The following is a 16,282-nucleotide window of genomic DNA, read 5'->3' as shown; positions in this document are numbered from 1 at the left end:
TCCCATATAACCCTCACTATCTCTTCTTCAGCCCCAAATGTCTGTTCTCATTTAGGCACCCCACTCCTGCAAATTACTGGCTTCATGAACACCAACCTCTTCCTCAACCTTGTGCTCATTTTAAACAATCCTTTGCTGCTGCTGCAATACTTCTCCTGCAGCACCTCCACAAACTGTACCCTCAAGAGTCCTCTTTCACAATCCCAGTGGTCCTCAGGACAAGGTCTGCGACTGGCTGCATTTCCCACCTCTCCTGAGTGGTACCCAGTGGAAAGCAGCAGTGGAAAAGTAATTGCAAACCAGGATACCTCCATCTGCAGCTTGTATTCTGCTAGAGAGCACCTTTGTCTCTCACTGCACCGAGGGCAACCACAATACTGCCTTTAGCTTCTCCATAGGACCATTCTGTAGAAGAAATGCATTGACCAAAGACCCCTCCTAAGTCTCTACGGATGGCCTAGAGGAGAGTATGGGGCAAGGAATAGATGGTGCACAGATTAACCCTATAAAGCCTTTGTTATCCAGTCAATGAGTTACCAGGACACAAGGCAGGGGTCTGCCACCAAGATAAGAAGCGTTTGTGGGTGAGAGGTTGGGCAGCAGAGCAAGGTCTGGGATGGAAGATGGGCAATGAGTTCTTTGCAAGACCTTTGTAAAAGGCCTTTGTGAGTCAACTTAAGACTTTTCTGTCTTGGTTTCTTTCCCTTTTGATGTTGGGTAGTCAGGTTTGTAAGCTTTTTTGGGGGGGAAAAAAGCTTGCTTTTACTGCTTACTTGGATACCATTGAAACACTGCCTTTAATTCAAGTCTTTTGTAAATGCACTTCTAACTTTTGGGTTTAGGAACATGTAATTTTTCAACACTGGATGGCAGGGCAAAGGGAGATATTAGCTATACCATCAGTGAGAATAAATAATGAACTGCCAACATCCAGTCAGCAATAGAGACAGCCAGTGAAGAGGGTTGGCTTGCTAGAACCTTCCCTTAAAGCTGCATCTGTCCCATCTACAAATTGCATTTCCCCATCAACCATTGGAGAAAAACCTGTGGGTGGTTGTTTCCTTTTGTGCTCTGAAACACAGGATACGACCCTCAAAGCCTTAGCCACACACATGAAGTAGATAGAGCAAAGCCAGTCTGAATACAGGACCTTGAGTGTTAACATAATGAGGCTTAACTTCCTCTGTGCTTGTAGAGTGGCTGGAACAATGGGGCTTTGTACATGGCTTGGGACTGTGGGCTACAATAACAGTAATTTTCTGCTTGGAGTATACCCAGCACATTGTGGGCACTACAGAGAATAGATAATGAACAACAACAGCAGCAAATAGGAAGAAACGTTGACAGTTTGTAAATGTCCTAGCAAAAATATTTGCCTCTGGAAACATAGAAGAAACAAATGGTTTAATAAATTGTAGAAAGACATGAGTCCTCAATAACAGATGGATCTGGGTAAGAGAGGTTCGTGCGTGTATGGACAGCTACTCCTGGGAGTGATATCATTGAAGCCTACATGTTCATAGAATCAAAGACAAAACAAACATTATCTGGACCTGCTCCTGTTTCTACTGATGTCCTTGCTAGGAGCTTGGCTTTAATTGTAACAGGGGCTGTAACAGGTCTTCAAAACTTCTGCTCTTTCGAAGAGCCTCATCACTTCCCCAAGTGTATAACCCCTCTTTCAGACATACCTTTGAGGTATTACAGTGAGAACGTCTACAGCTATAGCACTGGACTTGCCATTTAAGATCCAGCTTTTATCTCCCCCACATACTGGGGCAACATTTGCTGAATCACTTAAGCTTGCTCTTCCTTAGCCCTAAAAGTGTGTGTGTGCACACACAACTGTGTGACAGTGAAACATCCCTCCCAAGTAGGTTTGTTGATTCATTAGCTGATAATTGGCCCTCATGGAACACTTCTGGCTAAATGTAATTGCTGGAAATGCAAGAATTCGAGGCCTTTACCCCATCATTGTATTCATACATTAAGGGAGATTAAAATCATCTGTGTTAACATTAAAAAAAGCAGCTTGTTTATGCTAAATGTTATTTCAAATTATGGCTTGATGAGATTTTTTTTTAAGCATAATAGCTTTGTGAACTACATTTTATCCCAGGATAAAAATATCCATAGAAGATATATTCCACAAAAACTAATTCCCCTGCGTAGACGAGCCTTTAAGGCAACAACTCCAAACATTTTTAAATTAAGTTATAAATCTTACTAGTCCAGCAGACTGCATTCTTGGCACAGCAGTAACCACAATGTCCTGAAGAAAAATACACTGTACAAACACTAGATGTACAGCTGGATTTGAAGGTACCCTTTAATGAATATTAGCTAATACAACTGCGAGTTCTGATACAGACATAAATGCGTGCCCTTACTCACACTGAGCAATAAGCTGCTACTTGGAGGAAACAATTTTTGTGACATGCCTCTCCTGGAAGTGATAATCGTGTCATTTAATGTGCATTAAAATATGACTAAAAATTCAAGTGTAGAAGCATCTCAACATGAAGAGGAGGGGAAGAGCTGATTGCTCTGATCATCCCTGTTTCAGTCACCCGGAGGAACAGAGGAATCAGACATCAACTTAGGGACCTCCAAATGGCAACTGGTCATGCAAAGGTTACGAATTATGTATTTTTAATGAGTTTTTAAAGAGCAAAGAGTTAAAAAAATCAAACCCATAAAACCGATGTGGATGAGCAGACTTTACCAGCCACCAGTGACCACCTTCCTTGTCTTCTTAAAGCATCAGATGTGATGCCAAGTGAAGCAAGTAGAAGCAACGGCCTGTAGCTCTAACAAGACCCATCTATCTCCAGGAAGGAAACATTTCCCCAGATACAGATTTATATCTAGCTTAATCTCTCACAAGCAATTTGACTACTCTGACTCACTCCTTTTCCAGGAAAAAATGTTATTTGACATCCTATTTCCAGATCTGTCTCCCATTTTCAAGAGGATATGGCCCCACACAGGAAATGGGAACTGCTGTTAGAGCACAAAGCACTGTTTTGACTGCTGAGAGCTCCAACTGGTGCTGGTTGCTGGCAGCTTTGAGACATCCCTTTGCATTTAGGAGCCCTACATTCCCTCCCCAGAGAGCAAACCCGAGTCCCTTGCCCGTTCTCTTGTACTCTCTCACCTTTAATTTGAACAGTGGCAGTCCGAGATGAAGACAATCCCTTAACGTTGTGAGCTTCGCAGGAGAAAACTGTGCTTTGATTAATACCTGGAGATCAGCCAAGGGAAGGAAACACAAACAGCAACATAATCCAGCTTCAACCTTCAGCCTTCAGCAGAATTTCAATTATGTGTGACATCCAGCTCAAGCTGCACGAGCAATTGGCGGGCTGAGCTGGGTGTCAATCAAAGGCACGTGGAATTCAATGTAATTAATGTGCTAAACACAGTTTTAATGGAGTGAGCGTGGAATGTAGAAAAGCTTCCCTGGGAGCTTCAGAAAGTGCTGAAAAAGAAGGGTGAATCTGGCAGAAAAGCAGCTCAGCTGATAGATGTCCACTTCCCACATCCTAGTGAGCATCTTTGGAGCAAGGATCATGCTGAGCTATGAGCTTATACAACAACCAATGCTCTGGACTTCAGCCTGACACCTGAGCAACAACCATATTCTAACTGGGCTATAAGGCAAATCTCCAGCTAGATGCTGCAGATTCCAAGCTAATGCTCACCTGTCCCTCACCTTGCATCAGACTTCTGAAGATATGCAAAGAAGTTGAAGTATAATGCTACGGCATGAACACTGAGGCGCTTTCCAGGGATGATATTACACAAGTGAGGATTATGCTCCCTCGCTTCTGTGAGCATCCATCCAACAGGGCCTGAATGTGGCAACATACCAATGTCTGGCTGCTCCAAGACTCAGATAGAATTAATCAGAACTGAGACAGAGCTACAAAGCTGCCTGGAGAAATGTGTCCAGCCTATGTTTTCACTTGACTGGGCCCTCAGCTGCCTTACAAGGCTATTCGAGGGATGTTCAGTATGCTATCAACATCCAGTATCTGAAGGGGGCCTACAGGGATGCTGGGGAGGGACTCTTCATTAGGGACTGTAGTGACAGGACAAGGGGTAATGGGTTCAAACTTAAACAGGGGAAGTTTAGATTGGATATAAGGAGGAAGTTCTTTATTGTAAGGGTGGTGAGGCACTGGAATGTGTTGCCCAGGGAGGTTGTGAATGCTCCATCCCTGGCAGTGTTCAAGGTCAGGTTGGACAGAGCCTTGGGTGACATGGTTTAGTGTGAGGTATCTCTGCCTATGGCAAGGAGTTGGAACCAGATGATCTTAAGGTCATTTCCAACCCAAACTGTTCTATGGTTCTAGGATTCTATGATCCAGTTTAGGAAGGAAAAAGATTTCAGAGCTGCATGGAGCAGCTTGTACAGTGTCTGTCTTTGCCCTTTGATTCAACTCCCAAGCCTGAGATTAACATCACTGCAAAGAAGATGTAGTGGAAGAGAGGAGGGACTGCTTTGAGATGAAAGAGCAAAGTATTTTAGCTCCTTCTATTCACCCCAGTGAACCAGAGGAAAATGCTGCCAGGAGGCAGAAGGCCAGGCAGCAGAGCAGAGCACAAACTGACGTGGTAGGCATGTCCCAAAGACAGAACCAAACACAGCCCTGCCCTGAGGAAAATACGAAACACACCACAAACCAAGATCTCCTTGCTCTCTAGCACCATTACCAGCTCTGCTTTCCAAAACCAACAAGCCTGTAAACCAAACCAACTGCTTGCTGAACCTTCTAAATGTTTGCTTTCTAGCCAGTACTTTATTATTATTTCCTTCAGAATATGATATTTTCTTTAGCTAGCAATCCTTGTTTTCTTCCCATCATTTTTGACATGCTTTGGCAATCTAACCATGTAGCTTGAGTTTGCTACATGTTTTTGCAAAGACAAGGAGTATCTCAAAGAACACTAAAAGGGCAAAGAAAGGCACTGATGATGACTATATATAATAGCAATTCATTTGGAGAATCACTAGGAGCAGATGCCCTTCTTCAGGCCTCTGTGCCACTGCCCCACAATGACAGAAGTTGTGTGGGGCACCATGGGATGAGTTCACTGGAAGAAGGGAGACTTATTTCTTTATTGTGTTTCCCCTTTTGAGTATCAATCTTTCCAGTTCTCATTTCAACAGGCAGATTATATCATAAGGGAGCAGTTTTCATTTCCAATTTGGAAGAGCATTGAGTGGCTACGTAAGAGAGGGAGCAGATTATAAACCACTGCAAATCACAAAATCAGGTTTTGATTTGCATATAAATTAAGTTCTAAGGGAAAGCTGAATAGGACTAGATAGCAAAAAAGGATGGCCAAAGATGCAGAGAAAGAAACTCCCCCTGGGTGTAACTGTATTAACACTGATGAAGAGGCCCCAGACATGTCATAAAACCTTTTCTTTCTGAACAGTTAACTTTGGCTCAGGGCTGCTGAGAACAATAAAATACAGCAAAGAGAAGAAGTATCACAAAGCTGTTCAACCACTAACTGAAGTTACCTGCAGGAGGTAACTACAATAATAGCTGCAATCAGGTCCTGGTAGAGATACATTGCCCTTCCCTGAAAGTGGGCTGGAGAGAAGGACGGACACTGGCTCCCAAGTTCTGCAGCTGGCACTGCTGGGGAAGGCAGGCTTACCACCATGCACCTCGTGCCTGCTGTAGGGCAAACTTTGGTCTCTGAGGACATCAACCAGCTCACTTCAGCACCAGTATAACTGCACTAAAAGTGTCAATTACATGAGGCAGTCAGGTTTCAACAATTACAGCTTCCAGCAGGCATGCAAGAACAGAGAGCGGGAGAAGAGGAAAGCAGTGTGTGTGACATGGCTGTGCGCAGAAGCATGATTTTGCATGTGAATGCCATCAAGCTAAATGTCACCAACTGAGTCACTTAATATAATCATGAACACCTTCCATGAGGTGGAACAAAAGAAGCACCCAATGAATGAATGTATCCTGTAGCATCCTTATCCCATTACCAGTCCCACCCAAACCCTGTAAGAGCCTGTGTGCCTCAAGCCAGCAGAAAATACACAAAGCAGCAATCACCTCTCAGATGATCTGGCTTTGTATGTGATGATCGGTATCTCTCAACTCTCAATGTACAGGCATGATCAGAAGAGAGCTCTCTGCTTCTTCTGATGCTCAGAGTGATCCCCATGATTGGTAGCAGCCTTACCTGACACGTTTAAGATGGAGGGGGAGATGTCTGGAAGCCCCACTCTAGAGTCTCCCATCCACCAGACAATTGTCACTGGTTCAGGGGGACCAACAGCAGCACAGGCCATATGAAATGGGACATTAGGGGACACGGACACATCCTCGGGTTCCACAGTAAAGTAGGGCACACCTAGAAAAGCAACAGACAAGTGATAATAACTGGAAAGATTCCTGTCTTCTGTTTATTTCCACTGATACCAGTGCCCAATACAGGACACCCATCGGCCATGCCCGTGCCTAATCCGACTCCCTCTTATGAAGGAGCTTACCCTTCACAAGAACCAGGGGTCAGATACACTGGAGCACCTCAGGGCAGGAACATTTACATACTCCCACTAGAAGTCAGAGATAAGAGTGCTTGCTTCCCAAAATGCCTTTGAAAAACCTTTTCCACTGAGTCTCCCTCAAGTCTCCCAGATGAAGTAGTTTTAGTGGCAGTATTTGCTCAATTTTTCAGCTGGAGAGACTGGAGTTTAAAGAGGCAACAGTCAATAACTTCAATGGTGACAAATATCACTTTAAAAGACCCCTAATCCGGCTGCAAGATACTCCTTGACATGCATGAAAAACTGGAGCTTGTGACTGTGTTGAACTAGTGGCTGTTCCAATGAATGAGGAAAGAATCTGCCCTGATGTTAGACTGGGATCATTTATAATGCTCTCTCCACAGCTTAATTGAGTGGAGCCACCTTCCAGCACTCTCCAACACCACAAGAACTCCTGCCTTGGAGTTAGGGGTAATTTGTTTCAGAGCTCAAGGCGATCCATGCACATACCTTCCTTGATAACTATCTGTGCAAAGATTCCCGCTTGGTACAACCAGCCTTCTATGAGGCCCATAGGGAACAAAACACAGCTGCAGTGCTAACTGCCTCAGGTCATCTCTAAGCGGCAATAGCTGAGAGTAACCCAACACATCCAGACGTGTGGTTCCTTTTATAGGCAATGCTCTTGCAGTTTCAGTGCTCCAAACGAGTAACACAAAACCCACCAGCCATCAGCACCAGTGCTGTCCCTGCAGGACCCAGTGTGTGCTTCTGGTGGCTGGTAGAAGAGTTGAAGGCCCTGAGAAACTGGTGTCCTCAGCCTGTCCAGCCACTGTGTCTTTCAGGGGGCAGTTTCTTTGTGCCTTCCTCACCTCCTTGACACTCCCTTTGGAGTCACAAGTAAATGAACAGGTCTCAAAACAGGTCACTTTGGGAATGCTGGCACCTATCTGTGCAAAGGTAATGCTCAGGACAGGTAAATCCATCATCGTGATTTACTGCTTGTTTGTGCTTACACGTTTTATTTCATGGTTTTTTATTGCAGTCATACGTGAACACTAAAAGTGAACACACTTCCCATATTCCAGCTGTGACATCTCCATCTGCTTTGCCCTCCTTCTCCAAGGGAGATTAGGAGAGAAAATACCATCGTTTCTTCTTCTTGCGAGCAGATCCCTGCCTCATGTCCCTTTACCATGACACCCAAGGTAGCCTTTTGGGAGGATCCTGCCCAGCTCGGCAGGTTTTCTCGCTCTGGGAGCAGCTAACCAGATCAGACAAGACCACAATTAAGCACTCTCCTAGTTCAGGGTGTGCAGCTGACTCATCCAGCTCAGGAACTTGCACTGTGCCCGTATGTGTGTTACCTGGATACCTCACTGTCCATTGCCCATTCAGCCCTGCAGTTCCTTGCACAAGAAATCAGTGCCTGCACCACCCTTCACAGATACACTATAGGGGCAAGGAGCAGCCACCAGGACATCAATGGCAAAGAAGGGAAATGAGCTTGTCTGTTCCCTGTTCCACACCAGCATCCAACCTACAGGGCTGATTCTGTTCCTACAGCTCAGTTTGTGGATGGAGACGTGTCCATACAAGTGTGACTGCAGCCACAACAGGGGCCAGCAGCTCAGGAACAGGGCACAGCCAGGGGTGTAATTTCAGAGGGCAAGCTCTGTAAGAAACATAATCCATGCTTTGAAGATGTTCACACTCTGCAGTGTGCCTCTTCAATTACCTCTCCGGGCATCAAATGCCGTCATGTCCTTGGAAGGCCAGAGTCTCCTTTCTAAACCAGAAAACAGTTTCAGACTAATTTGGGGTTTATTTTGTAAATCCTGAGTGTTTCATAGGAGCAAACATTTGAGCTGTATTACAAAGCCAGTTCAAACACCATCACTACAAATTCTGCCTGATACAGACTACCTACGTGTATCTCAAGGCTGATATTAGACAGCATCAAAACCCATTTAAGCTCACTTTAAATTAGTTCACCAATAGCTCACACTTGTTTGTGGCACACAAACAGGGTGTCAGCACCTACTAAAGGGTGCAAACAATCAGAGTAAAGCTCCAGTCTGGGAGATGTCAACAGCTGTTATCAATACAGCAACCACCTCTAGACAAAGCTGGTACGCCCAGAGAAGAAGCACACACAGATAACAGTGAAGGGACTGATAGGCTTTTGCATTCCCTGTGCTTTCTCATGCTAACAGCTGACACATTTTCAAACACCCGACCCTTATCACTATTTGTTATTTATTAATTTTCCCCAGTAACTCCCTTTTCAGATCCTTACAAGCTCAGTTCAAGTTTAACCAGCTTCTGCTGTGCTTGCTTTTCTCATAAAGGCCATTAGTTGCATTTCGTCAACTGCTGTAAGCTTTGGCCTTCGTTCTTAACACTCCCCCTTACATAGCTGCAGCTGCTTGTTGTGACTCTGACACTTGCTGCCTGCGCCCTCCAGGGCTCCTCTGTCTTTTCAGATGGCTTAGCACACTGAGCGACCCCATCACTCCCAATGCACGCACCATGCAAACGCAGCCACCTTTGGAGCAGGCCATGGTGGCTGGAATAGAAATGGAAACACTACACAGTAGAGAGAGTTTTCAGCTGTAAACAATGATTTCCAGTTGAAATTGCACCAGGTAAGAGTCCCTCTTCCTGTGAGAACTGCTATGGATGTTATCAGTGCTCTGAGCGCTTTGCTGTACAGCACCCAGACCACATCACCTCCCACAGCACCCTCTTTGCTCCCCCTCTCTAAGACTGCTGATTCAGCGCTGGACCAAAACATTACCAATCACATTCGAAAAGCCACTTCTTCCTGCAAGTGCACTGTTAACTTCCTCATCAAATATTAAGCCATCCTATGACTATTAACAGAGTCATGACTCAAGGGAAATGAAACTGGAGGCAGTAAGAAGCCACCAACCCGTGCTCCTCTAGGTGACTTTTGGGCAACCATGTAGAAGTCATTCTTTATCAGATAAGACTGGATGAAACAGTGCCACACGGAACAGTCACAGCTATGAACTGCTGATGTACAGCCCTTCTGAAACTCAGAACGGGGCTAAAAGAGTTCCTTGCCCTCAAAGACCTGTTTGCCTGATACACAGAACCAAGCAGTGATTCTGCTTTGAGAAGTGGGTTGGACCACATAGTCCCCATGGATCCCTGTCAACTTGAACTATCCCATCATTCTATGAATTATTTGGAGATGAAAACAATGGATTGAGGGGCTGGAAGGAAATGTGTGTGCATGAAAGGATCTTGTTTCCTAACGTGCCAAAACCAGAATAAGAACTAACAGCTCCCCTCCTTGAAGCTGCTCTCCTATTCTTACTCCTGCTCTGTAGCAATCTCACTGCAGTTAGCAGCAAAGGTTCAGAGCCAAGAAGCCTGTCATGAGCAATCTGCTCTCACCACTTCCACCTAGAGCATATTGGTGGGTCAGCCCTGAAAGGAAACCAGCACTACTACTCCTCCTTACCTTCCACTATGAGCCACACTTGCTGTGATTCTTCCTTCTTCCCCCCGTTCTCAACCTGGCACCAGTACTTCCCAGAATCTGTCCGCTCGACGGATTTCAAGCTGAAAAAAGTCAAAAGCCAGATCGATATTTTACGTGGATAAAGCATGTTTTTGCCCCAAAGGACCCTTCAGTGTTTGGCAAACCAGGAGCATGGACAACACCTACTGAGACACAGCCAGCTCTGGAGAGGGGGGCAACAGCCAGCCAGCACAAAGCACGCGGCAAGTGGGTAGAAGGAATCCTCAGCAGAGCAGACAGCCTTCCTCTGAAACATCCTTGCAGAAACCCCATCGTTTGTGTCCTCCGAGAACAGAAGGGGTTGGTCATCTGGATCCTGGACCACGACTCTAGCTAGCCTTCAAGAGTGGCAGCTTGACCTGCAGTGTCTGAGCTAGCAAGAAGCTCCAAATCACAAACCTCCAACCAGCCCGGTTGCTCTGCCCCAGTGAGGTGACAGGACTGGTGACAGCCTCATACAGCAGCAGATGGGTCAGAAAAGAGCCCCCCTCACCTCAGCTGCACTTGGTGTTATTCTTACCCCAAGAGCGCCTCACGCTCCTTGGGCCTCTTGGTTAATGATTTCAAGGGGTTATGCTGGCTTATTCCAGCACAGGACCTCACCCTACGAACACTTTTGTGTTGTCCCTTGCTCAGCAACAGCTCCCCATCTGAGAAGATGCACCCAAGCAGGGGAAGGCAGCCATGGGGACTTGCATTCAGGTCATAGACCTCCAGCTCAGGGTAGAAATTCTGCTCCTTGCTCCACTGCTGGAAATCTGCAGCATCCTCACTGCTGTTAGCAGCACAAGCCTAGTGTGGTGAATTAGGGCAGAATGTGGTCCCAAAGCAACAAGGTCTCAGCTACCCAAGGCACCACTGTGCTTCTGAGTGCTTGTCAATGTACAGAAGTGGACTGCCCCCCATGGGAAGTGCACCCATGTGCTTGCTGCCATGCAGGGATCCTCAGCAGATCTGATGCCCACCTTTCTAACGCTAGCAGTTTGCCTTGAGGAAAGGAAAGAACATCTCAGGAAGGAAGACAGAAAAGGGAGAGTGTTTGAAAATGCACAGAATGGACCCTGGTTTTCAGAGCGGTACCTTCAGATGGCATCAGCTGTCCTGCCCATCCAGCCCCATGTTCTGAAACACAGCAAGTGCAGCAAAGTCTTACACAGAGGGTGGTAGAAATTATCACTTTAGGAGAAGAAAGAAAAAAGGAGAAAGAGATACAGACACATCTGGATTTAGCACCCTAACTTAGCCCTGGTGCTGCAGAAAGTTCTCAGTGCAGGAAAATGAGAGATGAAAAAGGAGATCAGGTTGAGAGATTGCAGAGAGCAAAGAGAGTTAGCGAATAGAACAGGGGAGCAGTAAATGGTGTCATTTCAAGACAGACACACTATAAGGCAATGATTTTCTTGGGCACAGGTTATTTCCCTATCAAAATGTTTCTTGCAGACAAGCTTTAGCACAGAGACCTTTAGTTGCTTGAATTGGAAGCTCTGTGCAATGTCAGTCCAAGAAAACTAACAGGAGATGAAGCTGGAGCTCAGGGAAGATTGATCCTCAATCACCACTTTTGAGTCCTCATGGTGATGGTGTGTTTGCTTGTACAAGCTCTCTTTATGCATAGAAAAAGCCAGAGCAGAACCCTGGGTCTTGTTTAACTTGGTACTTCTGTAAGTAGCTGACATCCCTCTTCTGCTGAAACAAAGGCACAGAGAGCTGTTTTGCAGAAGAGTTTTGTGCCTCTGAGCAGGGCAGGACTGATACCATGTAGTGTAAATGCATTAGGAAAGTCTCTGCAAAACGACCCAGGGATGGTTCAGGTAACCAGCCCTTCTCCCCAAAGAAAGGAAAGGGATGTAATCCTAGGAGTCTCACTTCAATTAACAACCCTTACTCTTTAGGCAGACTGAGAGCTCAAGAGAGTGAGTAAGAGAAGGGAATGAGTACGAAAGAGAAAACCTATTTATGTAAGTCAGACCTTAGTCTTCCTGCTGCACAGCAGAACAAGATGAACAAACAAGGTAAGAACATCCTTTCACCTTGAAGTCACGTCTCAAGCACCACAAGCATTAGCAAAGCGCCTGTCACCACAGCAGTCAGGAAACCAATATGGATCTAGTGCATAAAATCTCAGCCCTCAAGTGGCTTCAGTTCTGCTCTCAGTTATGCCCTTGCCACGTGCTGAACTGCAGAGCGAAGGGCCCTGCCCTGCCGAGGGCACTGCAGTTGCACAGATATAGCTGACAGCAGAAAACTGTGCAATAGTTTCCACAGTATCCTTCCTTCCCTGCATCTGTTGTACCTGAGGAAGCCGATCCAGTGCTCTTCATCTACTGGAATGTACACCTGGTCTACGCTTTGCACCACTGCTCCGTCCTTGATCCACAACATTTCGGGATCTTCCGTTCCCTCGAGGCTGCAATTTAGTTTCACGGGTTGGCCCTGGGACACCTTTAATTTGATTGGAGATCCTGTAAATTTCATACCTAAAAGAAAAATACTACTCCGCCCCACCCCCAGAAGAAGGGGGGTTGGAGTACAGCACATTACTCTAGGTTGGTGGTCTGGGGTTACATACCCTACCAGCACACGCTGCAGAGAGGGGTCTGTTAGTCTCGGCACTGCTATACTACGCCTGCTAAGCAATAGTTAAAAGCAAGCACTGAAAGCACACTGGAGGAAAGCGTGGGTCAATGTACACGTGGGGCTTCTTTCAAGTTGTGTAACAGCAGAGCGAGCTTCTGCAGAGCGGAGCTGGACGGAAACACTGGGAGCTTTGCTGTGCCAGTGATCCCACAGCTCCAAGCGTGTTCCCTCAGCACGGTACCACACCTCCCTCTCTTTCCCAGGCTGCAATTTCAACTACGGGGTTCCTGCGCTGCTAAGAAATCACTGTGCTTGCTCCATTGTATGTCTTTGCAAAGAGCCGGGACAGGAGGAAGAATCAATTACATCTCATTATTCAGCGTACGCTGTTCCCCTGCGCTACAGCGAGCTCTGCAATTTGTGAAACCCATGAAAGCAAAGCCTACTCCACAGCACGTCCCGCCAAGGAGCAGAACTGTTTACAGAACAGATATTTCTATCGCGTGATGTGGGTGTGCTCTCCAATGAGACTCCCTGAGCCTTCAGCCCAGCCAAAGGGCCACGTTGTACCCGGAGCTACAGAGCCGAGACCCCACAGCAGCAGAGCCAGAGTCGGTGGAGCGGCTCGGGTTGATGTTGACACAGAAGCGATCAGGATTTGACCTCGAGCACTGCTGCATGTGTGGGTGGACAGGGAGTGTTTCCCTCAAGCAGAAGTGAATATATGAAATGCATTACCATGAGAAAACACGGAAGCCAGCTATGTAAGTGCATTTAAGAAAGAAAGGCATATAAAAGAGGAACGAGAAGATCAAAGGAGACCATGGGAAAGCAGGAAGGTGGGAAGTGGGAAATGAATGTAAAGCCAGTTTTGTTAGGGAGAGTGGCCATTTCCTATGCGGTGGCACAGGACTGACAGACCAGAACAGGTCTGGCCAAGTTCAATATTATGCCCTGGCAGTGGCTTCCACATCCTTCAGACAAAAAAGAAACAACTCCATCACTCTCGTCCGGAAACGTATCACAGCCCATGACAACTTCACCCAGTTCACTGCCTGGTCAGCTTCTCACTGATGTTTCACCAACCCTACAGAGCCCAAACACCAGTTGTGAAACGCAGAGTGCTGCTAAAGCAAGCAGCCCTGTTGCTCTTGCTCTGTTACAGCATTACCAGTGATCAAATACCAAGATTTCTCATGTGCCACTTCCCTCCCTGCCCAAACACCACCCTCACACAGCCACGAGGAGCCTCCTCACCGGGCAGAGGGACACACAGCATGGGTGTAACTGCTGGAGAAGGGACACCAGCACTGTGGGAGCAGCTCTGCCACTGGCAGCTGGTACCCGGGAATAACACTGTGCTCTTTAACTCCTGGTGGAGTACCACTGCTCCGGGAGCAATCCCAGAACGCAGGCAGAAGACCCCTACTCCTTTCCTTACTGAGACCCCCCAGTCTATTAATGGCTGATTTCAACAAGTTGAGTCTTTCCCCTCTCTATCTGCTGTTGTTAATTGAACAGATTCACAGAGAGCACTGTTAAACTGGTAAAACGATCATTTCAGTTTAGTTGGTACAGCGTGTTTGCTGGGTTAAGGATTTAATCACTTTGGGTGAGGATGATCTAACCTTGCATTACTTCACTCATTGGTAACATGAGTGACAGGTCCCAGTGCATGCCAGAAAGCACCCTCCCTTCCACCACTCACAATACTGGAATAAAACACAAAAGCTTCACAGTAGCTCTGTGTTAAAGCAAACGGATGGTGCCAGGCTGATGAACACATGCACAGCCTGACTGACACTGTCATTGCAGGTGCCTTAGTGGAAGAGCAAACTACTCAGCTCGCCTCAGACTGCCCTGCTGAAAGAGTTATCCACACGTTAAACAAAGAAGAGTTGTTAGAGACCCTTTATGCTTCTCGGTTCCCTTACGAATTAATGATGTCGGAAATTAACATAGAGTACAAGTGTTCAGCCCGAGTTGTAATTCTCCACATCACCCAAATATAACCCCTCTACAATATAAGGTCAACTGAAACGAAGAAAACACAGATCAGGGGGTTTTAATAAATTCACAGGGTTTTGCCAATAATTCAGTTCTAGCTGCAGCATCTCTTCCTGCAGGTATCAGGAAGAAGCACATAGAATGCCAATATGGATTTTAATTTCCACCTATTCCTCCTTCTACTCTCCCACTCACGATTTCTCATCTGATAACATTCTTGCCAGTGCAACAAGCTCAAGCAAATAGGCTCCTCCAAGCCTACCTGTAGGACTTCAAATGGATAGATAGGAAATAATTGCGTAAATTTCTTATCAAGCAGTCGTTAGAACTGACAGCGAGCAAACATACCGGTTGTCAGATACGTGATGTATCTGTTTGGTTTTTAAACTTGCCACGTCTGAGTATTGATTCCTCAGAACAGAAGTATGCCTTTAGTGAAGTTATTCTGGGAGCAGAGAGCGAGAGGAAGATGCTCTCAAGCACACCAAGGAAAAGGCTTTTCGCTTCCTCAGGACCCTGACCTGGGGATGCAGCCCGCACCGCCGCCTCTCCCTCCCGGTGCCACCGCAGGCTCCCCGCGGAGCCGCAGCTCCCGGTGAAGCGGCAGGAGGCTCCGCACGCTGCCTCTCGCTGCCGACTCGGGGGTGAAACTTCGGAAAGGGAGTTCAGGAGGGAAAAGCCGACAAAAGCCACTCAGGAATGCGCTAGCGCCCGGCTTCCCCCGGCGACGGTCCGCGCTGGGCACACACCAGAGTAATGCCACCGCAAACAGCCAGGAGGATTACTTGGGCTGCGACTCACTCCTCCGTACTCGCAGGCGGGCGGGCGAGGCTCGCAGCACCCCGCACAGCCCGAGCTCCACACCGGGCACTGCCGGCTCCCGAGCAGCCCCTGGACCTGCACATGCAGCAGAGCCCCCCGCACCCGGCGGGGGGAAAAGGGGACGGGACCGTCCCGATCCCCACCTGTGGCTGCCCAAGGGTCCGCAGCCGCCACTTCGGCCGGACCCCGCACCCCGGCGCTGTTCCAGGACGCCCTGTCCGGAGACCGGTGCCCGGTCCCCCGGCGCTGTGCTCGCCTTCAGCGGGCCGCCGGCACCTGTACAGGCGGCGAGGAGGGGGCTGCCCACGGGGGAACCCGTCCGGGGGCTGGGAGCGGTCTCCCCGCACGGCCCCGCAGCTCGTCCCGCCGTGCCCAGGGGTGTCGGGGGGCACTGCCCCGCCGCCCTTCCCCGCTGCCGCCGGCGGGCTGTCAGCCCCGCTCACCTGCCACGGTGGCGACGTCCCGGAGCGCCGCAGCCCACAGTCCCAGCAAGAGCAGCCGCGGGATCGCCATGCTCCGCTTCAGCTCCATCGCTCCCGCACCACCATCCTCCCCACAGCTCCCGGCGCGCCGCGGGGGGCTCCCACCGCCCGCGCAGGCGGCGACGGCGACAGCGGCAGCCCCGCACCGCCTCCCTCCGACGGGCTCCCCGGGGAGGCTGCGGGGACCCAAACTTCTGGCTGCAGCTCCGGCCGGGGCGAGCTCCGGGAGGCTCCGCAGGGGCGATCGGTTCGGTCCCGCTGGGTCCGGTCCGGTCCCCGCCGCCGGTCGGTCTCCCCCTGCCGGCGCGCAGCCGC

General features: G+C 48.2%; 1 protein-coding gene across 1 annotated transcript in view; it reads right to left on the bottom strand.

Annotated features, from left to right (window-relative positions):
* TYRO3 (TYRO3 protein tyrosine kinase) overlaps nucleotides 1–16,282 on the bottom strand; it is a 42,825-nt gene extending 26,543 nt beyond the window's left edge. The window contains exons 1-5 of the mRNA XM_034061672.1: nucleotides 15,929–16,282; nucleotides 12,373–12,556; nucleotides 10,020–10,120; nucleotides 6,220–6,390; nucleotides 3,158–3,244 (exon numbers count right to left, since the gene is read on the bottom strand). Coding sequence (XP_033917563.1) covers nucleotides 3,158–3,244; nucleotides 6,220–6,390; nucleotides 10,020–10,120; nucleotides 12,373–12,556; nucleotides 15,929–16,016 — 631 coding nt within the window. The 5' untranslated portion in view covers nucleotides 16,017–16,282. The remainder of the gene's footprint in view (nucleotides 1–3,157; nucleotides 3,245–6,219; nucleotides 6,391–10,019; nucleotides 10,121–12,372; nucleotides 12,557–15,928) is intronic.

Source organism: Melopsittacus undulatus, chromosome 4, assembly GCF_012275295.1.
Source record: "Melopsittacus undulatus isolate bMelUnd1 chromosome 4, bMelUnd1.mat.Z, whole genome shotgun sequence".
NCBI lineage: Eukaryota > Metazoa > Chordata > Aves > Psittaciformes > Psittaculidae > Melopsittacus > Melopsittacus undulatus.
The sequence above is the reverse complement of the archived record's forward strand: the minus strand, read 5'-3'. Positions and strand labels throughout refer to the sequence as shown.